Source organism: Martes martes (genome assembly GCF_963455335.1).
Source record: "Martes martes genome assembly, chromosome: 1".
Lineage (NCBI taxonomy): Eukaryota > Metazoa > Chordata > Mammalia > Carnivora > Mustelidae > Martes > Martes martes.
Window position 1 is genome coordinate 208,412,808 of NC_137888.1, and position 25,850 is coordinate 208,438,657.

General features: G+C 58.0%; 2 protein-coding genes across 6 annotated transcripts; one reads left to right on the top strand and one right to left on the bottom strand.

Annotated features, from left to right (window-relative positions):
- Window positions 1-1,050: 1,050 nt before the first annotated feature.
- On the top strand, window positions 1,051-3,879 carry STX10 (syntaxin 10). 2 transcript variants are annotated; one of them, XM_080821100.1, is made up of 8 exons: window positions 1,051-1,190; window positions 1,441-1,610; window positions 1,755-1,849; window positions 1,926-1,988; window positions 2,891-2,998; window positions 3,094-3,196; window positions 3,321-3,415; window positions 3,503-3,879. In XM_080821100.1, exons 1-7 carry the CDS (start codon window positions 1,156-1,158, stop codon window positions 3,407-3,409), a joined length of 663 nt encoding a protein of 220 aa, XP_080677226.1. In that variant the 5' UTR covers window positions 1,051-1,155; the 3' UTR covers window positions 3,410-3,415; window positions 3,503-3,879. The 2 variants fall into 2 exon arrangements, with proteins under 2 accessions (XP_080677226.1, XP_080677225.1); XM_080821099.1 differs by having other exon boundaries at window positions 1,113-1,190; window positions 3,094-3,200.
- A 164-nt stretch (window positions 3,880-4,043) lies between these two features.
- Window positions 4,044-25,827, bottom strand: NACC1 (nucleus accumbens associated 1). 4 transcript variants are annotated; one of them, XM_080806524.1, is made up of 9 exons: window positions 25,717-25,827; window positions 24,853-24,945; window positions 10,384-11,352; window positions 10,107-10,280; window positions 9,408-9,513; window positions 9,203-9,300; window positions 8,334-8,589; window positions 5,740-5,815; window positions 4,044-4,420 (listed from the first exon to the last, which is right to left on the bottom strand). In XM_080806524.1, the coding sequence occupies exons 3-9, from the start codon at window positions 11,342-11,344 to the stop codon at window positions 4,400-4,402; spliced, it is 1,692 nt and encodes a 563-aa protein (XP_080662650.1). In that variant the 5' UTR covers window positions 11,345-11,352; window positions 24,853-24,945; window positions 25,717-25,827; the 3' UTR covers window positions 4,044-4,399. The 4 variants fall into 4 exon arrangements, with proteins under 4 accessions (XP_080662650.1, XP_080662652.1, XP_080662651.1 ...); XM_080806526.1 differs by lacking the exons at window positions 24,853-24,945; window positions 25,717-25,827 and adding an exon at window positions 24,463-24,636 and having other exon boundaries at window positions 4,044-4,299; XM_080806525.1 differs by lacking the exons at window positions 4,044-4,420; window positions 5,740-5,815 and having other exon boundaries at window positions 8,208-8,589.
- Window positions 25,828-25,850: the final 23 nt, after the last annotated feature.

A 25,850-nucleotide genomic window follows, 5' to 3' on the forward strand; every position in this document is an offset into this window, starting at 1 on the left:
CCCTCGGCCCCCCCCCCACTCCCGCACATGGGGACTCAGCAATTATTTGCTCTTAAAACTGTGCCTATTCAACGATCCTGCTACACTACGGCGACCTGCTGAAGACGCCCCCATATCCCCCTGCACCACCTCGGCGAATCCACAAGGACATCCCCAGCTCAGGCGCTATCTCAGACTCTATGCAGCGACTCTGAAGCACAGGGGCATACAGACTCTCCAAGAACTTAAGACATCCCGCGCCGATCTCTCCAAAAACAGACCACGACCCCACTCTGGTGATGGCTCACCTCTGAAAAAATGCATTTCCGGAGACCCCACACAGAGCGCCTTTGTCACACAGGGGTCAACTCTGAGTCTGTCTCCAGGCATTCCTGGCCCCTCCCCAGATGGAGAACCCACATGCAGAGGACTTCCTTGTAAATACAACCCTCAGAGCCACCACCACACCCCCTCCCGCGACTGCCATCTTCGCACCCAGAGAGACCCCACACCCCAGGAGCATCTCTGGGGCCCCCACTCAGCCACCCCGCCCGAGGTCGATCTCGAGGCGCCCTTCCTCCACAGGAAAGAAAAAGAGGAGGGAAGAGCCCAGTAGAGGAGTCCAAAAAGACTTCGCACTTCCATCCCCGCGGGAGAGTGGGGAGGACCATCATTTCCCTTCCCAATCCTAGGCTGGGGAGATCTCCCAGGTCAGAATCAAGGTGCAGGCTCAGCAAGTCTCTGAAGAGGATCTCTGAATCGAATGATCCCTTTCCCCAGCCATAATCTCTGATTTGAAGGAGGTTATTATTATGCACATTGCCCCAAAGGGAAACAAGTTGCGCAGCAACAATCCGAAGGGCTGGGTCTCGAACTGAGAGATCAGGGGCTCCGATCCCCTAACGTAACTCGGACTTTGCCGGTGGCGGCCGGTTACGCGAACGCGAAGCCTTCTCTGCCCACAATAAAGATGGCCGAGAGAAGGGCGGAAGTTTCCGCACGTCGGGCCTCCGAAGCCTCTCTTTCTACTCTGGCGTACCCGCTCTCGATGGTGGTACGGATCACGTGACGGGGGCGGGGGTGGTGGCACGTTCCCCTCTACTGGGAGGGAACCCGCTACCAAAGCCGAGAGGGGAGGGGGGGGGCTCGGCCTCGGGCGGGGGGAGGGGGTGTGACATGTCTCTCGAAGACCCATTTTTTGTTGTCCGAGGGTGAGTGACAGCAGTGAAGGAGGGAGGAGGGTGCTCGGTCCCCGTGCCGGCTAGTGCCCGCGTGCCCGCCAGAGCGTGCTAGGCGGTGTGGGCACGGCCGTCAGTGTGCGCCGGCCAGAGGGTCTAGTGGGAGGGGTACGCAGGGGGGTATCAGGGTATCCTGAGCCGCCCCACTCGTTTGGGGGCGCAGTGGCGGGCGGGAGGATCGCCGGCCCCCAGCTATGACCGCTGTGTGTGCCCCGGCCCGCAGTGAGGTGCAGAAGGCGGTGAACACGGCCCGCGGGCTGTACCAGCGCTGGTGCGAGCTCCTGCAAGAGGACGCGGCCGTCGGCCGCGAAGAGCTGGACTGGACGACCAATGAGCTGCGGAATGGCCTTCGCAGCATCGAGTGGGACCTCGAGGACCTGGAGGAGACCATCGATATCCTGGGGGGCGTTGCAAGGCGTCCTGGGAGAGCCCATTGCTGTGGCAGGGGGCGGCTGGACTCCTGGGAGGAGTTAAGGGCTTGAGGCAGAGGACAGGGTTGTGTCTCGCTTTGGCCTTGACTCCTGACTCGGGGTTTACGCATAGTGGAAGCCAACCCAGGAAAGTTCAAGCTCCCAGCCGGAGACCTGCAGGAAAGAAAGGTGTTCGTGGAGCGGATGCGCGAGGCAGTCCAGGTGAGGAGAGTTTCCTGTGGCCTGAGTTCAGGGAGGTTGGGGTGTCTTTACTCACTCATGGCGTCCTCTCCCCCAGGATATGAAGGACCATATGGTCAGCCCTGCAGCCATAGCCTTCATGGAGAGGAATAATAGAGAGGTAAGCCATCCAGACCCAGTATCCTCACCAGAGCCTCTCAGAGAGACCCTCCCCTTTGCACGTGATCCCGACCCTTCTGTGTTAGTTCACCTGTCTCCCTTGCGTTGTCTGTCCCTTCTGTGTGTGTGTCTATCCTCTCTGCATGCACTTGTCTCCTGGCTGTCCACCTGCTTGTTCTTTCTGGTTGTGTACAACTGAGCCCTCTCTGTGTATATAGTCGTTCCTGCCTCCTGGTGTGGGTCTGGATGTCTGTTTCCTTTCTCTTTTTTTGCTTGGTTTGTTACTGTTTCCAGGATGTATGCCTACTTTTCTGTGTATGTACCCAGGCATCTGAGCTGGAGAACTTGGCCTCTGAATCCCCCTCCGTGGTTGGCTTGCATACCACTTCCCCCCGTGAGTGTGCCTGCTCATGCCTTTTGTGGGCACTCTCCCAGCCGCCTCTGTTGGCACACTTTTTCCTTCTGTGTCATGCGTCCATTCTTTGCATGTTATGAAACCCACCTGTTTCCATCCCACTGTGGGATCTGGGAGGGTGGGGGGCTGAGTTTGGAGCCCCGTATCAGAGCCCACATGCTTTCCAGGTGTGCTGCCTGGAGGATTAAGGTCCAAATTCTTAAATATATCTGTTTATATGATAAATGTTCTCCATGGATTAATTTGGTCAATCCTCATTCCAGCCCCAGGAATTTCCCCCATTTTACAGATGAGGAAACTGAGGCACAGGGAGGTCAAGTGATATGGCCTTGGGGTCACCTTGCTAGTAAGTGGTGCGTCAGGGGAATCCAGGCTACCCCATTCCCAAGACTACCTTCCCAACAACCATCTAGATCTGCCACAGACCTGTGTCTTGCTCTGTTCTGAGTAGCCGCCTCTCCCTGAATCTGTGCCCTGTGCCCCCATAGATGCTGACGGGCAAGCCAGCTGCCCAGAAGCCATCCAGCGATCTGCTGGACGCCAGCATGGCCTCAGCCGCCTCCCGTTACATTGAGGAGCAGCAGGCCACACAGCAGGTTTGTGTGGGTGGTTGGGGAGCCCGGGCCGGAAGGAGCCTGGACACGGCTCAGGACCCCTTGCTGATAGCAGTTCCCACTCCTTCGATCTGCAGCTGATCTTGGACCAACAGGATCAACAGCTAGAAATGGTGTCTGGGAGCATCCGGGTTCTGAAACACATGTCCGGCCGTGTTGGGGAGGAGCTGGATGAGCAGGGCATGTGAGGCCAGGATCCTGCTGCGGTGGGGGCGGGGGGGGGGAGGCGGGACTGGGAACCCTCAGTTGGCTGCACCAGTGAGCCCAGCACTTTTGGGGGTTTACACCATCTTGGGCTCGACAGCATGCTGGATGCCTTCGCTCATGAGATGGACCACACCCAGTCCCGGATGGATGGGGTCCTCAGGAAGATGGCCAAAGTATCCCACATGACGAGTGGTAAGACCCCTTGGGGAGGCAGCTGGGGTGGGGGGCGGCAGGGGTGGTACCCCTTCCCCCTGTAACCTCTGACCCTTTTGCCCCCAGACCGCCGACAGTGGTGTGCCATTGTGGTGCTGCTGGGGGTGCTGCTTCTGGTTCTTATCCTGCTCTTCTCTCTCTGACCCTGGCCCTCCCGAGGGCGCTGGTCCCTCTAGGTGGGAGAGCTGGCAAGGTCCTGCCCCCACCCTGGGAGAAGGGATTCCTTCCTGGGAAGCTGTCCCAGGGTTCTCATCCAGAGCCAATAGGACCCTCAGGGCCACAGCCCCTGCCACTGGTCCTGTCTTAAGTGCGCTTAGGAGGTGGTACAGGTAGCGGAACCTCCGATACACCCCTCCCCCTTTCTACTCTGGTGCCCCAAAGCCATTTGCTCCTGTGCCTTCTGCATGTGCCAATTTGGAAATAAAAGCCCAGCTTTTTTTATACGTTTGTATCCTACTGTGTGTTGATTTGTGGCTCACGAAGTGGGCCTCCTGTTTTAAGCGCCCCGCTTACGCACACTGTGGGGCCAGGCGTGTGCATGTGCGTATGCATGTGTGCATGTGCACACGCGCACACATGCCTATGAGGGATTTCAGTGGTCAGGATTTGTGCGGAAAAGACCATTCCAGTTTATTTCTGGGTTTCATCACTGATAATGTTGAGTAATGCCAACCCTGATTCTTCCTTGACTCAGCGAATCTTCTGCTTGTTCTGGGCCTACGGCAGGCCAGCCCCTTCCACACAGAGCTGAGCGGTCGGTTCTGAGGGGACCCAGTAGCGCCGGGCTCCGTGGCTCACCTGGTCACCGAGGCAGCGTTTGTCAGCTCTGGGGTTTCTGAGCTTGTCTGGGTGTAAAAGGATTCCTGTGAGCCGGGAAAACTTGTAAGTGCCGTGAACCTTAGCCAGCGTCAGAGGTTCAAATCCCGTGCAGTATGCGGTCAGACATGCCTCTCGGTCGCTCATTTACACACCAGGAAGTACTGCCTGTTACAAGAATGTCCTTACATCAGGCTCATCTGTCCGATCTTAAAAAGAACCAAATAGGTACAGATTCCCTTTCTGATGCAAAGGCTTGGGTTCGCTTATCTTTCTATAGTTAGTTCCAAGTCTTCCTGGGGTTCAGAGACGGGCTTGGAGTCAGATGGTGTTTCCACTTACCTGGGGCAGCCTTCCTGTTACCTGAAGTGACAGTTTTTTCTGTTGATGCCACTGGCTCTCAAAACCCTACTTTCTGGCAGCTGGTTGGGGGAGGGGGGGCTGGTTTTCTTGACACATCCAGGCCTCCCTGGGAACTGAAATCCCCTTTGATCATCTCCCCATGATGTCTGGATGCTCCCCTAATCAGGGAGTGCACAGGCCTGGCCTGGGCAGGGGATGAAGCCTCCTTTCCCACCTCAAGGCAAATTATCTTCTGACCTGACGGGACCCCTAACATTGATGAATAACCTTCCCACGCTATTAGAAATATTTCTGAATCGGGGTACCCTACAGCCCATCTGTCTTTTCCATCAGACTTGAGAGGACATTTTGTCCTTCCCTATCCTCAGGACCCACAGCTGTCCAAGGTATCTTAAAGGACACTGGCCGAATTTGATTCGCCATGCCCACTCATGTTCTTTCCGATGCAGGAGTGCATGGGCGCCCCGGCTCAGCCATGGTGAAAGGTGTGGGTGTGTTCAGGATGTGGATCTGGGACTAGGGGTGTCAAACGGCCACAGAATGGGAGCGAGCCAGTCTGTCTGTCCTGCAGCTGATTCAACAGAGACCCTTCTTGGGGGTGATCCCATGGGACCCTGGCACAGGACCTCAGGCCCATGCATGTGCAGAAGAGCTCCAGGGCATCGTGTCTGTATACACTAGGGTAGCCAGAAGGGCGCTATTAAGTGGAAGCTACTTGACAAGCCCCAACGTGGGGCTCTTTAACTCACAATCCCACAATCAAAAGTCCACACTCTTGCGAGTAAGCCAGCCAGGCGCCCCATTCCAAGGGGCAGCTACTGGCAGCTTGGGTTTGAGCCTGTTTCCCCATCTGAACGGGGGACACTGCCCCTCCCCCCGTCACACTGAGGTTCTGAGATGCAATGCCTGCAACGGCGGTTCCCCAGCGCACACTGAGCCCACAGTGAGCCCCCATGTGCAGCAACTGTCCCTCCCTGGATCCCGCCCCCAGAGAGCGGCATGCAGCAGGGCTGTTACAAAGGCGTTTAGTTTATTCTCCTCATCAGTGTCACTGATATTCTCATGGTTCACATTTCCCAGTGCGGCTCCTCTCCTTACAGTAGTTAATGTGCAATCTCACTTACGGGCCCGGGGAGTGGGGGGTCGGCCCAGGGCGGGGAGGCCGTTGGCACTTCACACGGACAGGGCGGGCGGTCTGTCCTGCGTGAAAGAGGCGGGTGAGTGGGCGGCCAGGGGAGGCGGAGGGGGGGCCCCCACAGTCTTTTTTTTTTTTTTTGCGTTGGTTGGTGATTCTCCATTCGTGCTCCTCCCTGGGCTGCCCGGGGTTGGGGGGACCATGCAGCTCAGAGCAGGGCAGGGCAGGGGTGGGGAGAGAAGGAAAAGCAGCAGGCCGCCCAGGAGGTGGGGAGGGCAGGGCGGGAGGGACGCAGGGGTGGCTCCTGGGGTAAGGCACAACCCTGTCTTTGGCTCTCCTGGTGAGGAGTTTCCTCCCCTGCACCCCTGCCCACCCCCCTCCCCTCCCATCCCCTCCCACACAGTCCCCGGGGCCAGGGGCACCTCCTGGGGTCCCTGAAATGAGGGGGCTCTGCCACCCAACCCAGTGCTGCAGGAGCTTGGAGGAGGGAACGGGCAAGCCCCACCCGGGGACAAGGCAGGGAGGGGCTGGGCAGGGGCCTATCCAGGACAAAGGGCTGGGGAGGGAGAAGACCCCAGTCCCAGAGAGCTGGCCCCTGCTAAGGCCTGGAAGGAGGGCAGCGCCTAGGACTCCTTCCTTGTGGGGTCTGGCTGGAGCCCCAGCCGGCCCCTCGGCCTTGGCCGGCCCGGCAACTTGCCAAGTGACCAGGATATTGTGCTTTGGGATCGATGCTGGGGTAGGATGTCAAGGCCAGGACAAGGGCGTGGGGGAGGTGCGACTAAGGTGCTTGTGCTTTAGCTGGGGCGTCGACTCCCCCCATACACTGGGCCGGCTGAGGGCTAAGGTGCAGGGGCCAGGCCAGGAAAGCAGGGTGCCAGGACACTGGCCAGACCAGACACCCCCCCATCCCCACAAGATGTCAGGAGGGACCCCCTTGCAGACCGGTGGGGGCTCCTGGGTGGTGGGGGAGGCCTCCAAGTCAGATTCCAAGGGTCCAGTCAGGGCTGGCCGCCACCCCCCTCTCCCCGCCTCCTGCAATCCCCCCTGCCTCTGGAAGGGCCCCTGGGAGCAATGGGAGGAAAGGGCCGGTCAGATCGGGGAAGAGACGAGAGGCAGTGGGGACAGGGCGAGAGAGGAAAAGGTGAAAATTGTGAAGAAAAGGACACCCAGTGTGGGGGAACAGGGAGTTTAAAAAAAAAAAGGAACCCTCCAAAGTTCACATGTAAAATTCAAAAAAAAAAAAAAAAAATCCCTCGCACTGGGCGAGGACAGAAAGAGGAATGGTTAGAGAAAATTCTGCTAACTGCTAACAATGGAAGCGGGCCCTGCCTTGCCCCCAGAAGCTGGGCTCAGCCAACGGGCTAAGGCCAGGGCCACCCCTCAAATGGAACCCCGCTGGGGAGCAGCGGAGCAAGGGGGGGGGGTCCTGGTCAGACCCACAGGAGCCCAAGCAGAGGCCTGGCCGAGTCCCAGCCTCAGAACTGCGCACCCACACTACACACACACACACACACACACACACACACACACACACACACACACGCATTCACCCTGCCCCCAGCCCCCACCACATCCTGCCTGCCACGTCCCCCAGGACCAAAGGGGACATCAGACACAGTCCCGTTGGTTTGAAAAATAAAAGGAATCTTATACTTCAATATTTCATTAGCTAAAAAAATGCTTTAAAAAGTATGTACAGGGGCTTGGGCCGGGGAGGGGGGGTGGGGGCGGGGGGAGAAGGGCAGCAGCCCCCCAGCCTGCTCCCGACTTCCAGCCCTGGCCCTACTGCCTCTCATGTCTTCATTTGTTTAAAAGCAAAAACGTCTACACACACACACGCGCGCGCACGCGCGCACACACACGCACACACTTCTGTGAGCCCAGGAAACCTCTCGTTCTATTCACAGAGACCCTTGGCCTGCCTCCAAGAGCCCCCCACTTGGGACCTGCCCCTCTCAGGCCCCAGGGGACAGATGGGGGCAACAGAGGTGGGCGCAGGGTGGGGGGGGAGAGAAGGGCGCCGGGCCCGCCACCGCCCACCACCTTAGGTCAATGGTGGAGTTCTCTGAGCCTGGGTTCCCTCAGCTGTGAAATGGGCAGTCCCCTTGGCCTCGCCTACCCCAGCCCCCAGGCGCAGGGACAGACGAGGGAGTCAGGAAGGCGCTTTTGGAAACATGGAAGCACTGGGAGGTGGTGGCAGGAGGGGTCCTGAGAACCCTGGGGCCCCGGGCCTGGGGAAGGGGCCTTCCTGAGCCCCCCAGGCTGGCCCCTCCCCATACCTGGCCTAGTGAGTGGGGAGACCACTGCTAGAGGTTAGGGGAGGGGGAGCGCAGGCTCCCCGACGGTGCCCGAGCATGCTAGAGAGGCAGCGCAGAGCTCGCACCGGCTGCCGCCCTCTCCTAGCCCACTCGGATGGTGGTCGGAGGGTGGGATGAGGAGGCAGAGGGGCTGGGAGCATGCAGCGCCCCCCGCGGGTCCTGGGGAGGGACAGACAGTAGCTCGTGACCAAGATGGTGGGTGGGTGTGATGGGGTCGGGTGGGGGGAGTGTGACGGCCCCGCGGGGAGGGTCCGGTGGTAGTTACTGGAGGGCCTCGGCCGAGGGGCCAGCCTCGCCATCGTGGCTGGCCGTCTCGAAGCTGTGCTCCACGCCCATCATGTCCGGCTCTATCTTGCCCGTGTCGCTGATGAAGGTGGTGTAGGCGTCGCCCTCGGCCATGAGCACCTTGAGCTTGGGGATCCAGCTCTTCCGCACGACACGGCGGGCATTGGTGCACATGTCAGCTGCGATGGCGTTCATCTCGCTCTCCTTGAAGTTGGGAGCGAAGTTCTGGCAGTAGTCTGTGAGGGCGGTGTGCACGGCTCAGGCAGAGCGCGGCACCGGCCTCTGACACTGACAACACTCAGCCACACTGCACCTTAATCCCCAAACACACACACACACACACACACACGTGCATGCGGCACCCCTGAACCCCCCTTCTGAGGTGAGAGAATGGAGGCCTCACAAGCCAGGATGCTAAACTGCACCAGCTGGCCCCATGCCTGAGATCGGCCAGGTGTGGGGTCAGAGAGGGTGCCCCAGTGCTCTTGAAAAACCTGGGTCATTTGCCAGAATTTAGGAATGGGGAGATTCTAAGTGAAAACCCAGACTTCCCTCCTGAAGATGGCTGGGGACTGGCTGCTTCATCGCTCCCATGACTACCCAAGGACCCTTCCCCTGCCCCCCACCATCTGACACAGGCTTACCTTCAGTGTCCACCCCCTCCCCCGCCCCCTGCAACTGTGAAGGAATCTGTAACCCATCCCAGTCCTCTTCCTAACAAGTTCAGACTCAGCCTCAGAATCCTTCTTAACACTAATCCCCACCCACCTATCAGGGTCAATAGCGAAGAGGACCATCTGCCTGCCCCAGACCCCACCCCAGCCTGACTCCAGAAGGCCAGACACTCACACTTGACAGCGTGAAGGACGCGACTGTCCAGCGGTTTGCGGCTGGGGTTGTTGGAGGAAGAGCGGATGCCGGTGCCACAGCTGTTAGCCAGCGTGTTCCTGAGGTGGGGAGCATGGGTATGGGGTGGAGTCAGGCCCTCTGCGGGGGGTGGGGGGCAGGGGGGGCAGCGGTCCTCCCCTCCATCTGGGCTCCGTGAGGGCCTCACCGGTCAAAGAAGGAAGCCAGGAGGCGCCGCAGCAGGACCTTGTGCCGCGTGCCCGCGCTGACGTGGCAGTTCATGAGCTGCGCCCTCGTGATGTACACATTGGTGCCTGGAGTGGGGAGCAGGAGGGTGGCCGGGGGCCCCAGACTGCCCCGTTCCCCACTTGGCCAAGCCCTGGCCTGGGCCCGGCCAAGACGCCCCCTGACAACTCGCCCCGGCATGGCCTGGTCAGCGATCAGGAAAGGCCAGCTGGTGGTGCCACTGTCCACGGGGCACCTACAGCGTGCCGAGCCTGCTCGCGCTCGTGTGGCTTCTGCCCACACAGCCACCTGGGCATCAGAAAGAACAGGCAGTGGAAGCTCACACCAAGGCAACCTGACACCAAGAGCCAAGATTCTTAACCACCGTGTTAGTCAGCCCTCCGACCGCCCCATGAAGCCGCTCATCAGCCCGTGTGGCCAACAGTGCCAGTCAACGCTCATACCAGCCTCTGGGGTGGAAACCTGGAAGCCAGTCTCAGGCACGTATAATGCCAAGGGGGGTCAGCTGCCCCAGGGCAGAGCCAGCAGGTGGTAGCAGGGGTGGGGTCGGACCCCAAGTCCAGCTCCTAACCACCATCCCACAAGCCACTAGCTCAGAGGACACAGAGGCCTGACCCTGGGGCAAAGCAGGGAATCTGGGGAGGAAGTGATGCCGGCCCACCTGTCACCAGCTCCAGCTTCTCGGAGGGGTCACCCTCATCGTAGAGCTTGGGGTGACAGCGGTTGCCAATCTGGTTGATGAGCTCAGCCGGGAGAGACGCCAGGTCCTGCCGCACCCGGATGCGATTCCGGGACTCAGGGGCCACCTGCTCAGGGAGGGCCTCCACCTTCTCGGCTTTGGGGGCAGAGAGCAGCATGTGTTGCGGAAGGGGGCTGGCTGCGGGGGGGAGGGGTATAGGGGCAGGGCAGGGGTGGGGCAGACAGGGCAGGCACCTCACCTGTCTGGCCGACATTCATCATGCTGTACATGGTGTACATGTTACAGATCTGCCGGTACTGCTCGTCCGTGCCCTCCTCGCCAGCATCCTCCTCCTCATCCTCCTCGTTGTGGTAGGAGCCAGGGCTGTCGCTGGTGTAGGCGCTCGAGGTGCCTGGGCTGGTCCGCTCTGACGTGCTGGGCCCACTCACCACGCCCCCTGCTGCCGCTGCTGCCGCTGTGGCCGCCGCCCCCCCCGCCGGCTGCCCAGTGCCAGCCCCTGCAGCCGCCGCCACCGCCACCCCGGCTGGCTGCGCCGCTGCCACCACTGGGGCCTGCTGGGGTGGCCGGTTGGCAGCCAGGTCCGGCGTGGAGAACTTGGCCATCTTGCGGCTGCCATTGCCACCGCCACTGCTGCCGCTGTCCCACAGCCGCTTGGCCACCGGCGTGCACTGCACGGAGTCCGACTCCTGCTGCTCCGTCTTGACGCGGGACACAAGGGGCAGCGGGGTGCCACAGGCCGGCCAGCTGGATGTCTGGGCCACAGGGCTCTGGGGCTCGGATGACGGGGCCTCCTCCGCGTGCAGGCCCTGTGAGTCGCAGCTGGGGGAGCTCACCTTGAGGAAGAACTCAGTGCCCTTCTCCATGATCTCCTGGATCTGCAGGAAGCCGGCCGTGTACATAAGCAGGAACTGGTCGCCCACATTCATGCTCAACCGGCCCGTGTAGCAGAAGCTGAGGATCCGCTGGAAGGACTGGGGCTGCACGGCGGCCGGCAGCTCCACCACCGCGCTCCGGCTGCTGTTGAACAGGTCCCGGAAGTAGGAGCTGCTGGCGGCCAGCACCGCCCGGTGGGCTTTAAAGGCATGGCCCTTGACCACCACAGACACATCACAGTATAGGCCCTGTAGCCGCTGCTCATTCAGACACTCCAGAATGCTGTTACCGAAGTTCGGGATCTCCATCTGCAGGGTCTGGGCCATGGCGGCAGCTGCACAGGGGACAGGGACAGAGAGACAGAGGGACGGGGTCAGGCAGCACACTCGGTGCCCCCCCACCGCTCACGAAGCTCACCTGCGGCAGGGAGACACGTGGGAGCAGACGTCCACATGGTGGGATTTGCCGTGGCGGTGAGAACTGCCGGCAGCCACCCACGCCCTTGGTCCCAGCACAGACTTGCCTCTATGACAGACTGTCCAATCAGGCATGGCAGCTCCAGGGCCGGGTGGCCACGGCTGTCCCTTCCAGTGGGGGTGTGGGGGCAAAAGTGTACTTACACGTGTGTCTGAATACTAAATGAGTCAACACAGTGAGAACTCTGTGAGCGTTAACCATCACTAGCGCAGCACACACAGGGGAACTCTGAAGGGGACTGGCTTCGAAACACCGAAGGGTCAGGGGCATCGGGGTCTTCGCGCTGTGGCCACAGTGCTGAGGACATGACCCCCGAGCACGTTGGCTGAATGACTAAGGGAGCACTCAGGGAACTCTGAGGCTGCACGAGGACAGCACCAGTCGGCAGGGAAATGCAAATGCAAACCAAAACGCAACACCATTTCATACCAGCTAGGCTGGAGAGAATCAAGAAGACAGACAACAAGTGTTGGCAAGGAGGAGATCGGAAGCCTCCCACACTGCGGGTGGGAATGTAAAATGGTGCAGTTGCTATGGAAAACAGTCTGGCAGGTCCTCAAGTGATTAAACGCGAAATTATCACATGACCCAGCAATTCCATTCCTCAGAATTACACCCAGGAGAAACCAACACCTGTACCCACAGAAAACACCTGTACGTGAGTGTCTATGGCGCCACTCGCAAGCGCCAGAAAGACGGGAACAACCCAAACGTCCGCCAACTGATGAATGGCTAAAAAAAAAACCAAAAAAACAACAACCATGGTACAGTCCATTGACGGAATATTATTCACCCATATAAAGGAATGAAGCACTGATACACACCATTCTATGGGCAAACCTTGAAAACATGCTAATGCAAGAAGGTGGACACAAGAACTGTGTATTATAGGATCCTGTTTACGTAAGATGTCCAAAACAGGCAAATCCGGAGCCAAAAAAAGCAGACTAGTGGTTGCCAGGGGCTAGGTGGGGTGTGGGGTGGCGAGCAGAAGGATGCGGGCGTTTCTTCTTGCCGTAACTTAAAACGGTCTAAAATTGTGGTCATGTGCACACAACTCTGAATAGACAATCGATCTTTGAACACCACGGGCTGGAACTGTGTGGGTCCACTTATACGCAAAATTTTTTTCAATAGTTCAGGACTGTAAATGTATTTTCTCTTCCTTACGATTTCCTCCCCTGTCCCCTTTTCTTTAAAGTAATTTCTACACCCAAGGCAGGGCTCAGACTCACGACTCCGGGATCTAGAGTCACCTGTTCTACTGACTGAACCCACCAGCAAATCTTATGATTTTCTTAGTAACATTTTTTTCTTTAGCTTACCTTATCACATAGAACACATACAAGATACAAAATATGTGTTAATGGTTATCAGTAAGGCTTCTAATCAAAAGTAGGCTGTTAAGTTCTGGAGGGGGGGGAACTCGAAAGTTGTATGTGCACTTTTGACCTTGCGTGCCCATTGGTGGGGGACGTTAGTGCCCCTAACCCACTCGTCGTTCAAGGGTCAACTGTACTGAAAACCATTCAACTATATACGCTTTCAATGGAGTCTATGCTACGTGCATCTCAATAAAGCCAAGGAAGGAGAAAAGAAAGAATCCATACTTGCCATGAACACTGTGGTTCCTTTGAATTTTGAACCTGGTGATCCTACTGCTTATTTACAAAAATAGATAATATTGGGGTGCCTGGGTGGCTCAGTAGGTTAACGCCTCTGCCTTTGGCTCAGGTCATGATCCCAGGGTCCTGGGATTGAGCTCCACATCAGACTCTCTGCTCTGTGGGGAGCCTGCTTCCCCTTCTCTCTGCCTGCCTCTCTGCCTACTTGTGATCTCTGTCTGTCAAAATAAATAAATAAAATCTTTAAAAAAAAAAAAAAGATAGTATTTCCATGCTCAGAACCGAGTCTGCTTGGGATTCTCTCTCCTTTTCCCCCTCCCCCACTCTCCCTCTCTCTAAAATATACAGGAATAAAATTAATCTTTAAAGAAAAAAAAAAAAAGAGGGATGCCTGAGTAGCTCAGTCAGTTAAGCATCTGCCTTTGGCTCAGGTCACAATCTCAGGGTCCCATCCCAGGACAGGGATGTCAGGCTCCCTGCTCAGTGGGGAGCCTGCTTCTCCCTCTCCCTCTGCAAGCCACTCCCCCTGCTTGTGCTGTCAAATAAATAAAAAAATAAAAATAAATTTTAAAAATAAAAATAAACTAAAAAAATAAAAAGGAACTGTCCGTGACCCTGCGCAGGGAGCGCAGGCACCTGTCAAATGTGAACTTCTGCTTCACAGCCTATTCCATCACTGCACATTCCAGCACATTCCAATCCAGAACTGGGCATGTCCAATAGTCTGAGTGCCCTCATAAAAGGACTCTGAAGGACAATGTGGCTTTACGACTGTACCCATGGTAAAAGTGAGTCCCCTGCAGTTCTAGAAAATACAGGAGGCAGTGGTCCTGAATGAGCAGGATGGGTATGAGAAGAGTCGGGCTGGTGAGGAGAAAGGAGGAAAGCATGTGTGCAAAGGCCCTGGGGCAGGTACCAACTAGAGACCCCAGTTGTTTCCCCTCATTCTCAGATTAGCTTTCATGTGTCTTTCACATTTTCCACTCACTAGCGAGTCCCTCCTGAGCCGCCTCCACAGGCTGAACACTGGGACACAGGGGCCCTACCTGGTACCACCGGACTCAAATTACGCTGCACAGACTCATGGGCAAGTGCCGGCTCCAGAATCAACTCCCTCCTGGGAGCATGAACTCCAAATCTCTACTTCTCCATTTGGAAACAAACGTTGCTAAGACCAACCCTATCTCACAAATTCAGTCTGTCCTCTTGAACTTGCTGCATGTGGTGGAACCCTGAGAGAGACACCAGCAGGCCCCACCCCTCCCAGCACCCATGCTTCCAAAGAGCTGACCGGTGCCCTGCAGGAAGTTCTCTGAACCCTCTTAGCAAACCTATGGGGCCAATTTCATACTCCCAGTTCTCAGATGGGAAAACTGAGGCCATGGGAAAGCCAAGAACTGTTCCAAGGTCACTGGTGGGTAAGTAATAGGGACAAGGTTCTGTGTGGGCACTGAAACTTGTGATTGCCCTTGGGTATGCCCTCCGCCTCCTTGTCATCGTCAAGATCACGGTCACTGCCAGAAAAAACAATTTAGGGTCAACGGGGGCTAGGTGGAGACAGGGACTCTCCCATCAGAAGACAGCACACTTCTTTCAAGGGCTCAAACTCAGTGCCAGGTGGGCTAGGAGCTGACCCTCTGTGTGGAGACAGGAGAAACTGAGGCACTGAGTGCAAGCAAAGGATAGAATCCAAAGAGCCCGCTCTAGGGGACTCGCAGCCCCAACCCAATTCCCAAGGCTGCCAAAATGAAGCTGCTCCAGGTACTGGGGCCCAAGTGACCAGAGTCAAGGAAGTCAAGGGAAAGGTTAGCTCCCATCCCTGAAAGAGACCTCTAGACCCCCAGCTTGGAAAGCTCGTACCGGAAGGGGGAGGACCAAGGCAGGAGAGGCCGGCAGTGGAGTCAGAGCAAACCCCAACACCACACCTTGTTTCAGATGCCATTCTGTCCCCTCTGTGCCTTGGTTGGTCATCTGTAAAATGAGGACTCATTTACCCAATCCACCCCGATAAACCGCAAGGCACGGGGGACCAAGCTCTAAAGAAAACTGGCTGTCCCCACATGCTGAGGTCTGGGGGGAGACACAGGGAGTGATACAACCAGGAAGAGTACGTCCCTGAGGGGGCGGACTGGGAGTGAGGGACAGAGAGCAACCACCAGTCTGGGGCACAAAGGAGTGAGGCGCAGCCTGGAGACTCCCAGGAGGCTGGTGTTGGCTTGAGGCTGGGAGCACAGGGGCAACGGGGCTGCTGGGAAGGGTGTAGACAGGGGATGCCTGGTGAGGACAAATGTTTCTGAGGGAGCAGGGGGGAGCCTGAAGCAAGGGAGGTGCAGGCCCAGACCATCCTGGGGAAAATTCACAGGAGCAGTGTGGAGAATGGAAACAGGTGAGACGCTGAGGGCTGGGCTAGTGGTAGGGGCAGGTGGCAGTGGCAGGGACAGGGACAGAGAGAGGACAGTCAGATTTGTGAGTGTGTGGCTATGAAGAGGGGGCACCACGATAAGAATAAATGACTCCAGGGGCTCCTGGGTGGCTCAGTCATTAGGCGTCTGCCTTCGGCTTGGGTCATGATCCCGGGGTCCTGGGACGGACTCCCTGCTTAGTGAGCCTGTTTCTCCCTCTCCCTCCACTCCCCATGCTTGTGCGCTGTCAAAAAAATAAATAAATAAAAACTCTTGGGGTGAGAAGGGGGCAGTGGAAATAAAAATGACTCCAATTTGGGACGTGGCAGCTGGTGGGGGCTGCGGGGGGCACTCTGAGGAGTGCTCCCAGCTGCGGTCCTCGTGCCAGGTGCTGCTGCAGGCGCTCTCCTTGGGGTTCCCTCTACGGGGGGGTGCTAGGACTGCCCCACTGGATAGGTGGGGACTGAAAGGCAGTCCTCCTCCTTCCCCGACAGCACAGCCGACAGCCGGTCTGCAGGGCCTGGCCCCTCACTGGGAAATTGGCACAGGCTGGCCACTCAGGGCATGCTCAGCCGCAGGAACGCTGATGTCCCTGTGGTAACAGGAGGGAATGTGCACAGGAAGGGGCCCCCGAGGGCAACAGCCACTCCACATTCAGGCTGGGATTCCCCCAAGCCTTGTGAACCCCAGTCTCAGAGCCCAGCACCCAGGGCTCTGAAGCCTTTAACTAACCATTTGGGAGGGGGAGGGAGACAACTGGTACAAAGAGCTCAACCAGTCAGTGCCCAAGAACCGCACCCCCCTCCCCGCCCCTGCAACAGTGCAGGGGAGAGGGGTGGCAGGTCTTGAGCCGCAGAAACCCTGCGTGGCCCTGCTGCCCCTGCAAGAACAGGGGAAAGCAAGGCCTTGGCTGGTTTCAGAAGCACAGTGACAGGCCACCCCCAGGTTCCCCTCCTTCCGCTCATCCCTGGGCAACTACCCCAATCCGGTCCTCTGGACTCAGAAGGAACAGCTGCCCTGACTCTGCGTGAAGCCCCTTCCCCACACCAGCCCGGGGGTGGGGGGATGGGGGCAGGGAGACAACGACCACGGAGCCCTCATGGGCTCCCAGAAAAAGCAGGTCTAAAGTACGAGGTACCTGGCCTGGGTCAGGGTCACCTGCTACCTAGGGAGAGATGTGCTGTAGCCAGAGTTGGGGGTCTCTAAGGCACCCTACAATTCCGTCCCCAGCAAGCAACTGCACGGCTCTCCCACCCCAGCCAGGCCTTTGGCCAAGCTGTGCACCCTGCTCGGAGTCCCCCTTTCCTCTCACTGCCCACATCCTCCTCTTCCACCCTCTGTCACCCCCGGCTCTGAGAATTCTCAAAACTAGAGAGACCGCCCCCCAGCAAGCTCTCCCCACTGCCCATCCACAGAGCCCTTATGCTTACCTCTGAGAACACTGAAACCCACTTGATTACAGACTCCCTTAGGGCAAAAAAACATTCAAATCCTCTCTCCTCAGAACTTGGCATATTAGCCTGCCCATCTTCTGGGGTCCTCAGACCCCCCCAAGGGAAGGAGCAGCACCCGGCCCTAAACAGGGCCGAGTGGGCCCTCCTAGCATCGTTAGTGTCCTGGTCACAAATATGAGCAGGTCTCCCAGTGCGATGCAAGGGCCCAGCGCGTGGTTTCCATGACCTCCCAAGTCACTCAACAAATATTTGCCAAGCGCCTGCCTGGGGCATGAAGAGCCTGGGAGCCTGGGGCAGGCCAGGACTGAGACAAGGCCAGCCTCCCAGGGCTCATGGTCCCATGGTCCCATGGTCCCATGGGGAACGTGGCCATACAGAGTCACACATACCAACATGCTGCATACCTGGGCCTCTGACTATGCCCAGAAGAGGTGACATTAGAGCTGGTATCTGGCGGGGGGCAGGCGAGGGCACAGATCTAACAAGGCAGTGGTGGAATGGGAGCGCAGCCCTCGGTGTACTGGGAAGTCATGCAGAGCCCTGAGGGAGAAGCAGCCATGGTCCTTCCAGAAACTGGAGGTAAATAAAGGAGGACACTGAGCTCTATCCTTGGTCAACGTCTCTCCTCCCAGGGATCGAACTCAAAGACTCAGGGCCCTGCTCTGGACCAAACTGTGCCCCTCACCCCAATGCACTTGTTGAAATGCTAACCCCCAACGTGCCTGTATTTGGAAATACAGTCTTTAGGAGGTAATTAAGATTAAACAAGGACATAAAAGTGGGGCCCTCATCTGCTGGGACTGGTGTCCATAGAGAAGAGAGAGAGATTTCTCTGTGAGCACGCGCACCAAGGTCCTCTGGACCTGACCTCAGGCCTCCAGCCCCGACAAGCTTGAACAGTGTCTGTTGCCTGAGCCATCCTGTCTGCGGTGTTTGTGTCACGGCAGGCTGACTGGAGAGAGGCTGGAAGTTCCATCCACTCACCTCCAACTCCCCCACGGAGCCCCGGGCCTGGACTGCCTGTGGATGTCCTAGATACCAACTCCGCCCCGGTGCGCCAGCCGTAGCTCACAGCAGCTCCAGCCCTCCTCGCTCGGGGCAAGACCCTCAGACTCGACCCCAAACTCTTTCAGAACCAGTTTTCACCACTGGCTCTTGGACTTCCTAAGCACACTGTCCCCGAGATGGCCGCAGCTCTTCATGTCCTCCCAGTCATAACCTGGCTCGAGCTTCCCCAGACAACCTCTCCCAACCCCGACCCCGCGCTTCTCTGGCTTGACCTTTCCTCGCTGGCTCTTCCCACCGTCCAGCTACCCAGGTGTGTCTTCAGCTTTGTGTCACTTCCACCTGCGCGCGGTGCCTGCCTCTCTGGTTCATACCGCGGTGTCCGCTGCCCCTAGACCAGATCGGCACACAACGGGTGCTTAATAGTTGTTTGTGGAATGAAGAATTATTGCTGTTACTACCAACCTCACTCCCTGTTTGGTTCCACTTTAACTTGACTCCATCAGTGGGCCTCAGAAGAGGTCTCTGAGCTTGGCCTGGAGTGCCACCCACACCACGGGGGGAATCCTCAGGGCCAGCGTGGAGGGGGCTGTGCAGACAGGTGCCCTCCTCTGGCAGCCGCACCAGCTGGGTGGCCTGCAGTCAGGGTGCTGCTCTGGGCTCAGCACGGATTCCCACCAACTGCTCACACTACTGCGGGATCGCACTGGGGTACGGCAGGCTTGAACCGGAAGTGCCTGTGTGGCAGGGTGATTCCTGGGAGTGGGGGTGGAAACTGCCAGTGGTTTGGAGAGGGAGCCCCACATTCCCCGGGCAGCAGAAGCTAGGGGCACAGGTGTCTGCCACCACCACAGACCACCCTTCCCACTGACCTTCCAGGGAACCAGTGAGCTGCCCGGGGACATGCAAACCAATTAAGGGAAACCACCAACTCCAGCAGAAGGACCAAAAGCCCTTGGGAAGCCCCCCACTCCTTCATGCAGCTCAGCATGAGGTCAGAGAAAAGGGAGGTGGGGGACACACCCACCTAGGCTGTTCAAGGAGCCTTGCTGGCCCAAAGCCATTTGGACCCTCTCTAGGAGCTGAATGGGAAGGCAGCTCAGGTAAACATTTGCTAGCGAAGAACAAAGCGTTATCTGACTGTACAGATCCCTATGTCGGCATCTTTTTAAAAACTTTTTATATATTTTTTGGGGGGTAATATCTACACCCAATGTGAAGCTCAAACTCACGACCCCAAGGTTAAGAGTCCTGAGACTCAGAGTCGCATGCTCTTCCAACTGAGCCAGCCAGGGACCGCACCCCTTACAGTTGACATTTTTAAAGTATGTGCACATTTAATTCATTTTCTTTTTCTCCAAAAAGCTGCCATTAAATCCACGGCAGGTGACAGGATTGTGACAGGGTGATAGCTGGCAATTAGCATCGCCCCTTCAGTGCATGGCACCTGGCAAGGGTTCCATGATACTTCCCGCTAGTTTCTGAGGTAGAAATGACTCTTCCCGCCATTTTCTGGGTGAGGAGAGCAAGGCCCAGGATGGCACTGAGGTAGCGTCTGGCTCCTCTCCCACAGTCCGCTGGTAACAGCAGCTGAGGCTTGCTGACCACGGCTGGCCCATACCAAGCTCACACTCTACATGGTCCCATCACTCCCCAAGGCATGCAGTCACTGTGACCAGACCCATTTTGTGGATGGGAAAACTGGGGCTCAGAGAGGCCAGAGCCAAGAAGGGAAGCCAAGACCGGCCAAGGCCGGAGATGGGGCTCTTTGTCCTCACTGGATGTGTCCTCCCCAGAAATGGGGTGTTGGGTGCCCTCTGAGGGCCAGACAGGGTGCTGGTCCTGCTGCTCTGGGAGAGGCCTTCTCCTCTGCCCAGCCTCCCGCAGCCACTCTCCACCCTTCCTCCCCTCCCTGCCACCTCCATGGAACCAGCAGTCTAGCCCAGAGCTTCTCCCTCTCCCCGCCCACTCTCTTGCAGCCCTGGGGAATCTGGCCTCTGTCTGCAGCAGCTCCTCAGAGAAGGAGATGGGCAGCAGCCCTCCCCCTCCCCGCCGGCCCACCTTTCTGAGTTAACTCCCTAATCCGCACGTGAGCCTTCAGACTTGAAGGACCCGGTGGCAGCAGCCACACCAAGGGTGGTGAAGGGAGCATCAAGCGTGAAGGCCCTGAGGGGACACCTGCGCAGCCCAGGAAGGAGGCTGGCAGGGCTGCAGGGCATGGCTGCTGGGATGGGGCTTGTTGACATGTGCTGGGAGACCATGCCTGGGAGACCATGCCGGGGCCTCTAGGCAGGCCTTGAGAATCCAAACCCTTTTATCTTACCTGAAGCTCAAAGCTTCCTGCTTAGAATTGTGCTCCCCTTCCTCTACACTGCCAGCAAACATTCACCCACAGCAGTACGCGCCCCCGACATCAGTGTTCCCAGCTATAAAATGGACTGAACGGCGGCACCTGCCACACAAGGCTGTTTCAAGGATTAAACCAGCAAGCAACACGGGCAGACTGATGCTTACCCTGAGACGGGTTCCCAGTAACGCCAGCTGTGATTATTAGTTATGTGCCCTTCTGTTTGCCCCCGAAGCCCCTTGCAGTCTTAGACAGCAGCGGAGACATCCTACACCACTTGCCAGCCCCTGGAACCTCATACCATTTCGTGATAAATCGGGCAGTACTTCCTGGGGGCTCCCCACCCAGTGCCTTCCCAGTATCATCAAACACCCCGGCCACCAAACTCTGTGTTCCTCCTGGTAACAACATAACAAGGATCCCCTGACCTTGGCCCTGCAGCCACTGGGACTGAGCATTCTTTGGAGAGGGGAACCACCCTGTACATTTTTTTATGCTGCTGAATGGCATCCCTGGACTCTACACCCACCAGAGGCCAGGACCAGCCCCAGCTGTGACAAATAAAAATATTTCCAGACATTCCCCAAGCATCCCTTAAGAGGAGGCAGAATCATCCCCGATTGAGAACCACTTCTGCAGAGGTATGCCTGCCGGTTCCCACTATCAGAGAAGGAAATGGGAGATGCCAAGGTTTCAACCTAGGCCCAGGGTGTCAGGGCCGAACAAGTGGTGCTAATGGTGGAAGCAGACTGTCCATTAATACCATGTTTGCTCACCTTTACCCAACCCCTGCTTAATTCAGAAAACAGAGTCGCTGTCCTCACGGAGGGCTCTCTCTTGGGTCTCCAAGAATACTGAGGCCTTCACCGAAGGAGGCAGCACAGCAGAGATGGGACAATGACCACAGCCAAACACACTGGGCCCAGTCTGCAACCACCACCAGACCGGTCCCACTTCACAGCCTCTGCAGCTCGAAAGTCTCTCCAGGGGAAGCCGGAGGGAGGGCATTCTCAGCCAGGAGACCCAGAAGCAGAGGCAGGAGATGGGCCTGCACGCTCCTCCTGGGCACAACAGACACCAAAGGCCTGGGGCAGGGGGGAAGGGATCAGGGTGAGGAGGAGCGGCAAGGACCCAAGACAGGGAGCACAGGCTGCTCAAGCACCGCCGGCCCGTCTTCAAGCCTGGGAAGGAGGTTCATCATCGCCTCCTTCTCCATCACTCGCTCCGGCACCGAACCTGATGAACTCCGAGTCAGACCTGGCTGGAGCAACCCCCACAGGTTCTCCGAGACCGACAGAAACTCAGCCGTCCTCGCAGCCTGGCTTGGGCCCCAGACTTTAAAAAGCCTGGATGCAGGCCAAGGGGTATGGACTTTCATCTAGGGGCAGTGGGGAGATCCAGGAGACCCTGAGACTGGGCGCTTTCCTGCAAACGGCACTGAGGGTTTTCATCTTCACACTAGGGTCACCCCTCACTCCTTCCTTATGAGGACAAGAAATTCAGAGAACTTAGCAGAAAGCTGGCACATGCTCAATAAAGGCTTTCAATGTGCTGTCCCCTCTGCCCAGAACGTTCGCTCCTCTCTGCCCCAGCTTCCCCCCACCAGGCTGACTCCTCCTTATTCAGGGCTCAGCTCTCCCACAAGCCTTCCCTGACCACCCAATTTGAAATTCTCCATCCCCCCTCCCCACCAGGATGTTATTCAGGACTGCTCCCTTGGCCCCAGCAGGTAGCCGACACCCTAGGGAAATAAAACTGTCCCACAGGTCCTTTTACTTGTAGTACTTGCTATTTTGGCCTTCTCTGGCGCCCCAGGTCTGTGTGCGCCTACATCCTCACAGAAAAGTAGCTTTTGAGTGCCTTCTCTAGCTCTAGGCGCAGCTCCTCTGCCATCCACACACCCCGGTCAGCAACCCACCACCCCCCAGCCTCTGTGACCAGAGGTAGCCACCCCCCGCCCCCCGCCTCAGGACCCACTCCTGAGCCCCAGCAGCCAGCCTAGGCCCAACCAAACAGGGAAAAAGCATCTTTAAGCGGGGCTGCAGCCCAGTTCCTCCCCCTCTCAGAGCCAGGAGGCCAGCCAGGGAGAGGAGGAGAGCAGGGCCCAGGTGGGGTCAGTTCTAGGAACTACAGGGAGACTGGGGGGAGGCAAGGAATGAGGGTTACAAACCAGGCCTGGGTGATACCACTTCACCCAGCAGTCTGTGGCTCTTGTCTCAGGGGCTCAAGATCCGAAATCCGTACCCAGGACACAATGGTAACAATTAGCCCAGGGAGAAGGAAGGAAAGCTGTGGTGGTCTGACCCGGGACCAAAGAAGGGAAAAGACAACCAGGCAACCAACGCAAGATGCAGCTCTGGAGCACGGCCTCATCCTCCTAACTGCCTGCAGTGACCCCTGACCTCCTGGCTCCCAGAAGACCGGGGTAGGGTGAGGGGCGTGCAATGAGATGTGACCAAGCCTCTGAGAAATAAGCTTCTGCTATTCCAGCCCTCCGGGATACACCAAAGTGTGTGGGACACCCCTCTGTCCACAAAGGTACACCCCTATCCCTTGGGATGGGCAAGAGAAAAGGTCTTGGGCACAGAATTCCCACCAGGCAATCCAGAACGGTAGGAGTTCCTCCGGTCATGCTCCTCAGCGGCCAGCCCGGGAGACTGTGGGTTTGAGCTGAGTGCCAGTCAATCCTGATCTGCCAATGTCTAGTTGTGTGAGGTGGGACAAGCCACCCGGAGCCCTCACCTTCCTCCTACCAGGGAGAAGGCCCAAGCTGACCCAGTGGTGGTGAGCAATCAGTGAGCTCATCCTGGGGCCTGACCCAGGAAGAGCACCCCACAGGCAGAGCCCTGGGGCCAGTAGCCCCAAAGGCCTGGGCCAGGGTGTAAATACTGGTTTTGATCTCCTCAGTGACCTGCCTTCACCCCATTAGGAGCCTCCAAACACAATGAACAGAGCTCTATAGGCTCACCTCCGGGATGTTGGTGCCTGGGAGGCCATGGTATAAGATGGTGCCTGTGAGGTCCCATCCCTTAGGCTTGAGCCCCAAGGCTCTGTTCACAAAAAGTGAAGTATCCCAAGATACTCAGGTAAGGGCCGTTGGGCTGCCCCTCTGCAAATACATATGCCCGCGCTAGGTGTTCTAGACTTTCTCAAGCTGCCCACACAAACACCCACCGGGTGGGCCAGCACCTCGGAAAAGCCAGCAGAGGCTTGCCCAAAAGGGTAGATCAGAGAGCCAGAGCCTGAGCGGGATGAAGAAAAGAGGAAAGACCCCAGACCTGGTCCAGAGGTAACACCTGGTGGGGGAAGAGGTGGCATGTGCCTTTTGATCACTCTAGTTTCTCGGGACGCCCCGTTTCGCGGCCACCAGCCCAGCGCAAAGGTGCTGCTTTCCCCCTCTCTCAAAGCTCCTACAGCAGTTCCTCAACCTACCTGATGGCCCCCCGTATTTGGCCTCCCCCCGCCCAACATCTCTCCAAGCCCTAACCTCGTGTGACCCCTGCAAACATCTCTGGGATCTCCTATCAGCCCCCACCCGAACTAACTCCGCCCACACCCACCCTGCCCCACTTCCTGGGCTTCTCCTCAGCCGCCCCCAGGCTTGTAACCTGACCCACCCACCTCCTCCGGCGCCCGGACACTACCTGCGAGTCGGCCCCTCCCCGCCCCCCCTCCGGGCCGTTTCCCTCCGGCCGCGCCACTCTCCCCTCCTCCCCCACTCCGCCGACCCAAAGCCCGACTCCTCCTTCCCCTCCCCCCGCCCCGGCCTCCCCGGGCGCCTCCTCACTTTTCCTCCTCGGGCCCTCCAACTTCCCAGGCCTCCGGCACCTGCCCCGGCCCAACCTTGCGCCTCCCCATCGCCGAAAGCGAGGTGGGGGGAGGTCTGGGCCCGATCCCACCACCACCCCCAAACCCCACGGTCCGGCCCGGGACTGGACGCTCAAGGCCGCTAGTGAGGGCCGGGCCTCTCCGCACTCGCCGGTCCGGGCACAGTGCAGGTTGCGGACCCGGCTCCTTTTCTGTCGGAGGAGAGCCCCCCAGCCCTCCCCGCTCAGCCCTCAACCGGCCCTCGGATGCCCTCGGGCCGCCCCGGCGAGACGAGGCCGGAACCGGGCCTGGGGCGAGCCGCCTCACCTGCGCCGTGGCCGCGCTCCGGGGGCTCCCGGCGGGCTCCGCAGCGGCGGCTGGGGCCGGGCCTGGGCCCGGGGCGCGCCCCCCTGCGCCGGGGCCTCGGCCTCCGCCTCCGCGGCCTCCGCGGCCTCCGCCTCAGCAGCAGCGGCAGCCGCGGCGGCCATTCATTGTGGGCCAGGCCGCCCCAGCCGAGCGCCGAGCGAGCGCAAGCCGCGCCGCCGCCGCCGCAACCCGGCCGGGGAGGAACGGCCGCGGCCCCGCCCCCGCACCGCCCCAGGCCCCGCCCCCGAGGCGAGGCCAGCTGAGCGCCGAGAGGGTCCCTTCCTCCCATCTCCGTTTTCTCCCTCCATCTCCCGTTTTTTCCCCTTCGCCCTTCACGGTCTCCGCGAGTACCTTGGCTCTGCAGGAGAGTTCGACTCCCAACCCTGCCACTTTCTACTTCCGCGACCCTGGACAAGTCTCTCTCCTTTTCGGAACATTCATTTCCTGTAAAACGAAAACAACAATGAGTTATACTTACTGTGCCAGGCACCGTTTTAGACTCTTTATGGGAATTATCTCGTTTAAACTTCACACTAACATTTTTAAGTCGAAATCAGTACACACTTACACACACTTTATAGAAAGGGAGGCACACAGAAATGAAAAAGACCTGCTCAAGATCACCAACAGGTACGTGGTGGCATGTGTCGGGAATCAAACCCCGGCTCAATAATCGACAATAAAAGTTAACGATTTTATGTATATGCCAAGCCAGATTCCATTCTCGGCACTTAATCTGCACTAACTCGTTTAAAACTCACAACCACCCAGTAGCGAACGTTAAAAAGTTCTGTCCATTTTGCAAATCGGCAAACTTAAGCATAGAGAGGGATAAGAACAAGTTGTGAGGCGAGCTGGGACTGAAACCCAGGCCGTGCAGACCACTACGCTCTCCTTCATCAGTTAGAACCTACCCAGGGGTTACTACGTAAGAGGAGCTGCTTTGCACAGTTTCCAGGCATTCTGTAGTTTGATCTTTGCTCTATATTGGAAGCTAGTATTCTTATTTAGCAGGTAAGGAAAGTGAGGCCCAGAGAGTTTAAGTAACTTCCCAAGACCATGTTGTAGGACTGGGATTCAAACTCAGTAAATCTAACTTCAGAGCCTTAATTGTTCCCGCAGAGTGCCCTGAAATAATGTGCTCACAGCACTCAATACACAGAAGCCGATCAGTAGGTGAATTTTTCCGCTTACCGCCCCCTTTCTGAGCCTCACCTTCCTCATCCGTGAAATGGGGCGAGTGATGCGTCCCCTCCCGGGGGAGCCGAAGTGATTGAGGTTTTCCACACTACTTTCCGAGCTTTCCGCCGTGCATTTTGATCCCGGCCACCCACTGTAGGTAGCATCAC

What these genes read in the sequence shown, in the direction of transcription:
- STX10 (XM_080821099.1), top strand. Translation starts at nt 1,156, where the DNA reads ATGTCTCTCGAAGACCCATTTTTTGTTGTCCGAGG. An exon ending in GGACCTGGAGGAGACCATCG is followed by an intron (nt 1,611 to 1,754) that starts ATATCCTGGGGG and finishes CTCGGGGTTTAC; the next exon opens with GCATAGTGGAAGCCAACCCA. An exon ending in GAGCTGGATGAGCAGGGCAT is followed by an intron (nt 3,201 to 3,320) that starts GTGAGGCCAGGA and finishes TGGGCTCGACAG; the next exon opens with CATGCTGGATGCCTTCGCTC.
- NACC1 (XM_080806526.1), bottom strand. Translation starts at nt 11,344, where the DNA reads ATGGCCCAGACCCTGCAGATGGAGATCCCGAACTTCGGTAACAGCATT. An exon ending in CTGGCTTCCTTCTTTGACCG is followed by an intron (nt 9,301 to 9,407) that starts GTGAGGCCCTCA and finishes TCCCCACCTCAG; the next exon opens with GAACACGCTGGCTAACAGCT. An exon ending in ACCCCCCACTCCCCGGGCCC is followed by an intron (nt 4,300 to 5,739) that starts GTAAGTGAGATT and finishes CCCGGCTCACAG; the next exon opens with GAATCCTTTTACACCCAGAC.